The 5,988-nt window shown below is 38.2% G+C and overlaps 1 protein-coding gene across 1 annotated transcript; it reads right to left on the reverse strand.

Annotated features, from left to right (window-relative positions):
- Window positions 1–1,285: 1,285 nt before the first annotated feature.
- Window positions 1,286–4,548, reverse strand: LOC131926924 (uncharacterized; the record flags this gene model as incomplete). Its single annotated transcript, XM_059282517.1, has 2 exons — window positions 1,286–1,589; window positions 4,330–4,548. Coding segments are annotated over 2 exons (458 nt in total), but the record flags the coding sequence as incomplete, so codon positions are not given.
- Between the last annotated feature and the right edge of the window lie 1,440 nt (window positions 4,549–5,988).

The raw sequence follows: 5,988 nt of genomic DNA on the forward strand, positions 1-5,988 counted from the left end.
AACAGTGATAAGAATTCTCATTTCAAACACATAACAATCATACCTGTATTTTGCAACAAACAGCTCTACGGTATAACAATCACAGATCCACCATACAACAATCACATCATCACCATACCACAATCACAGCACCACACAACAGCCATCACAACATCACCCAACAACAACCACATCTCCACCATACCACAATCTCAGCATCACCACACCACAATCACATCATCACCACACCACAATCACATCATCACCATACCACAATCACATCATCACCACACCACAATCACATCATCAACATACCACAAACCCCACCATACCACAATCACATCATCACCATACCACAATCATATCATCACCATACCACAATCACATCATCACCATACCACAATCACAACATCACCATACCACAATCACAGCATCACCATACCACAATCACATCATCACCATACCACAATCACAACATCACCATACCACAATCACATCATCACCATACCACAATCACAACATCACCATACCACAATCACAGCATCACCATACCACAATCACATCATCACCATACCACAATCACAACATCACCATACCACAATCACAGCATCACCATACCACAATCACAACATCACCATACCACAATCACATCATCACCATACCACAATCACAACATCACCATACCACAATCACATCATCACCACACCACAATCACATCATCACCATACCACAATCACAACATCACCATACCACAATCACAGCATCACCATACCACAATCACATCATCACCATACCACAATCACAACATCACCGTACCACAATCACAGCATCACCATACCACAATCACAACATCACCATACCACAATCACATCATCACCATACCACAATCACATCATCACCATACCACAATCACAACATCACCATACCACAATCACAGCATCACCATACCACAATCACATCATCACCATACCACAATCACAACATCACCATACCACAATCACATCATCACCATACCACAATCACATCATCACCATACCACAATCACAACATCACCATACCACAATCACAACATCACCATACCACAATCACAACATCACCGTACCACAATCACAGCATCACCATACCACAATCACAACATCACCATACCACAATCACAGCATCACCATACCACAATCACATCATCACCATACCACAATCACAACATCACCATACCACAATCACATCATCACCATACCACAATCACAACATCACCATACCACAATCACAACATCACCATACTACAATCACATCATCACCACACCACAATCACAACATCACCATACCACAATCACATCATCACCATACTACAATCACATCATCACCACACCACAATCACAACATCACCATACATATGTAACTGAGCAGCTTATCACACTTAGCATCCAGCACCTGACCAAAATCGGACGTCAAGAACAGACAACTCTCCTCCTGGCTCACACCGGGCTCGCCCGTGTCCAAGGGGACGTCACTCAGCTGCTCCTGGGTCAGGTTCTCCTTGTTGTGGTCCCAGACGAACACCCCCGGGCTCTCGATGGAATTGGCACCAATCCAATAGCCAACGTCTTCGTCAGCTGGGGACAGAGGGGTACAAATTGGTCAGCGGTTCTAGAACTAGCAGGAGAGAGGTACAAATTGGTCAGCGGTTCTAGAACTTGCAGGAGAGAGGTACAAATTGGTCAGCGGTTCTAGAACTAGCAGGAGAAAGGTATAAATTGGTCAGCGGTTCTAGAACTTGCAGGAGAGAGGTACAAATTGATTAGCGGTTCTAGAACTTGCAGGAGAGAGGTAATTTTTCCGTTTATTAATTTAAGCTTCTTTTGGAATAATTAAAAAAACACATTTCAAAATTGACCAGAATTAATCTGTTTGTTCTTCAAGTAATACGCAATACTTTAGGTGAAAAAAGACAGGGTTCGTGGCAGCTTTAGAAATGGCTTTTTAAAAAAAAATTCTATTAATTTTATCTTTGATACAACGATTCAAAAAACTATCAAAAACTCCGAAAACTATTTTTGATTAACTGAGTTGGAGAAATATGTTTAATATTTCTGATGTACAGTCTGTGGGGTGGGATGGAGATGTTGAATTCATCAAACTCGTTTTCCGTTGTAGCTGGGAATTGGGATTACAGCTGCAGCCGGTCAACTGAAGCTGTAAGCCTAGCGGAAAATTTGATGTAAACGTGGATGTAAGTGGACTGAACGTTTGTCCCTCAGTCGCATTAGTCCACCCCCCACCCACCCCCTCCCACCCCCAACCCCCCAGCACCCACCCCCACCACCCGGAGTAAGCCAATTGATGACGTCACCAATTTAAATAACCGAGTCAGACAGGAAGTATCGATACTGATAGGGGAGTTGCAAATTACCATTTCGACTACTGCTTTTGCTTACAAATGTAAGCAAATTGTGAAGAAAAATGTGACTGCTGATGTTTCCTTTCAGAGTAAAACACGGACAAAGGAAATAGACAAAATATAACGCTGTGATATGGACAAGACAAAATATAACGCTGTGATATGGACAAGACAAAATATATCGCTGTGATATGGACAAGACAAAATATAACGCTGTAATATGGACAAGACAAAATATAACGCTGTGATATGGACAAGGCAAAATATAACGCTGTAATATGGACAAGACAAAATATAACGCTGAAATATGGACAAGGCAAAATATATCGATGAAATGTAGACAAGAAAAGACAATACAAAATATAAAGCTGAAATATGGATAAGACAAGAAAAAATGTAACGCTGAAATATGGACAAGACAAAATATGACGCTGAAATATGGACAAGGCAAAATATAACGCTGTATTATGGACAAGACAAAATATATCGATGAAATGTAGACAAGAAAAGACAATACAAAATATAACGCTGAAATATGGACAAGACAAAATATATCGATGAAATGTAGACAAGAAAAGACAATACAAAATATAAAGCTGAAATATGGATAAGACAAGAAAAAATGTAACGCTGAAATATGGACAAGACAAAATATGACGCTGAAATATGGACAAGACAAAATATACCGCGACTAATATACGCCAGGTAGTTATTAACTTGACTAATATAAGTTAGGTAGTTATTAACTTGACTAATATAAGCTAGGTAGTTATTAACTTGGCTAATATAAGCTAGGTAGTTATTAACTTGACTAGTATGCGCTAGGTAGTTATTAACTTGACTAATATAAGTTAGGTAGTTATTAACTTGACTAATATAAGCTAGGTAGCTATTAACTTGACTAATATAAGCTAGGTAATTATTAACTTGACTAATATAAGCTAGGTAGTTATTAACTTGACTAATATAAGCTAGGTAGTTATTAACGTGACTAATATAAGCTAGGTAGTTATTAACTTGACTAATATAAGTTAGGTAGTTATTAACTTGACTAGTATGCGCTAGGTAGTAATTAACTTGACTAATAGAAGTTAGGTAGTTATTAACTTGACTAATATAAGCTAGGTAGCTATTAACTTGACTAATATAAGCTAGGTAGTTATTAACTTGACTAATATAAGCTAGGTAGTTATTAACTTGACTAATATAATCTAGGTAGTTATTAACTTGACTAATATAAGCTAGGTAGTTATTAACTTGACTAATATAAGCTAGGTAGGTATTAACTTGACTAATATAAGCTAGGTAGTTATTAACTTGACTTATATAAGCTAGGTAGGTATTACCACGTGACTTTGTGAACCATTCGTTAGTTGTGGTTGGAATTAAATCGAACATTAGAAGTTTGAAAGAATGGGCCATGATTTGTGTAATGACGGCTAAAGATCTGTCAATGATAAATATTCTAAAACAAGGATCTAGAGAGAGCAAGGATGAAAGTGTTCTTAGGCATGTTATGACGGGTGGGGTGCTATGTGGCGTCTCGCTTGAGTGACAAGCAATAATGGGCTGTAATGGGGTGTAATTAGCGGGTTGGCGTTCTTTTAGAAATGTTTATATAGGGCAAAATATCGCTAATGCCAGTTTCGCTCTCTGTGTAGACTCTTGAAAAAAAGTTTTTGATATCGTGAACATATTACATAACACGAAGAGAGTAGAGACACTGGATATAATTATATTATATTGTATAAAGTGGGGTAGACATATGTTCTAGCGTAATGTTTAACTTGTAGTTTGATTTACACTATTCATTTTTTTTAACTAAATTCTCACTATGAAAAAATTGTTTGATAAATTATTGACACGGCTGGCTTATAAGCTCTATTAACGTTGTTTATTTAAGATATAAGGGACTTAAAAAACATTGACATGTAGTTTTCCAGCAGGTAGTTTACCTGAAGACGTCTGATAGAGCCACAGGTACTGGATGATGTCCTCTAGCTTGACATTGACCAGGTTCTCAAAGTGGAACAGATCGGCCCCGTCACTGTTACAGGCGTTCCTGGCCTCAGTGTAGTTGAGCCGGGGGTCTTCGGGGGTCTTCAGTCTGAGGCACCAGTCACAGTTGGGGTCGACGCTGACAATCTGGTAACCAAGGTAACTGGGGCAGTCACCTGAGGATGCGGGGTTAAGAGGGCAAAGGTCAGTGAAGGTAAAGTTGACTGTTGATGGTGACAGGGACTTATACTGTAGGAGGGCTACATGATATTACCCCCCCCCCCCAGTTACCCCCCCCCCGGGACATTTCCCCCCCGTATTTCCCCCCCCCCCATGGAGCAATTACCCCCTGTCAATTACCACCCTGTCAATTACCCCCCCCCCCCCTCAATTTAGAATACTAACTCTAACTCAAATTACCCTATTCCTAACCTTAAGAAAATACCAAAACCTAAGTTTTCACCTCAGCCTAAAACTAAACACAAAACCAAAACCAACTTTAGACATTGGTTTAAGCCTAGCCTTGACCATAACACTAACCCTAATCCTAAACCTAACCCTAGCCCTAACCCTAAATCTCGCCCCAACCCTAATCCTAATCCTAACCCTAACCCTAGATAATACAAACTGTAAGTGCATAGATGTCCTATGTTGCGACATGCTTATGAATGGATGCCCTGCCCTATATTAACAACAAGTTGTATGTATAGATGTCCTATAACAAGTTGTATGTAAAGGAGTCCTATGTTGAGGTTACAGATGTCCTGTATCAACGACAAGTTGTATGTAGGCCTACAGATGTCCTGTGTTGATGACAAGTATGTATAGATGTCCTAAGTACAGGACATTGTGTGCTTGTTTTATGTGTGTAATCCACTTGAAGTAAGAAACAAAGAACTTTATCTGAGAAACATCGAAACAGTCTTAGTGTGATAGTTTTAATGTTTTATTGAACAACAATCAATAGTGATAGTTCTAGAAAATAGCTAGATCACATAATTTTGAAATTAAACTCGAAATAACCAGCAAAATATGGCGTTGCTTAAAACACTTGATTAAATATTTAGCAAATGAGTTGATTGTATTTCTCTCTCAATAAATGTTTTTAGCTTTCAAAATATTTGTACAGAACCTAGCTAAATAAACGGCATTTTAGCTGGCCCAGATATTAAATATTAACCACATTGCATTAAATCAACTCACAGCGAGAGGGAAACTTGCATTAGCTCTCAGATGATATTATTACAATATCAAGTTTGTTTTACTTTCAGATGAGACTCCATGAGTAGTCGTAACTCAGGGGTTCTAAAATATGTTGGCACGACCTTGGTCCCTAGTCAGTGGCGTAGAGGGGGGAGGGGTGAGCCAGATTAACCCTGTCAGGTTTTTGGTTTAAAGATGGTTCTTTTACATTACGTTATAGCCATTGGGAAGGGGGTGCCATTTCAACAATTTACAATCATAAAATAAAGTCGCTAACGGCCTGTTTATATATATATATATATATATATATATATATAATATATATATATATATATATATATATATATATATATATATATTATATATATATATATATATATATATATATATATCTATCTATCTATCTATCTATC

The sequence above is a fragment of the Physella acuta genome, unplaced genomic scaffold (assembly GCF_028476545.2).
Source record: "Physella acuta isolate Inbredline_101_S28 unplaced genomic scaffold, ASM2847654v3 ptg001351l, whole genome shotgun sequence".
NCBI classification, from domain to species: Eukaryota; Metazoa; Mollusca; class Gastropoda; family Physidae; genus Physella; species Physella acuta.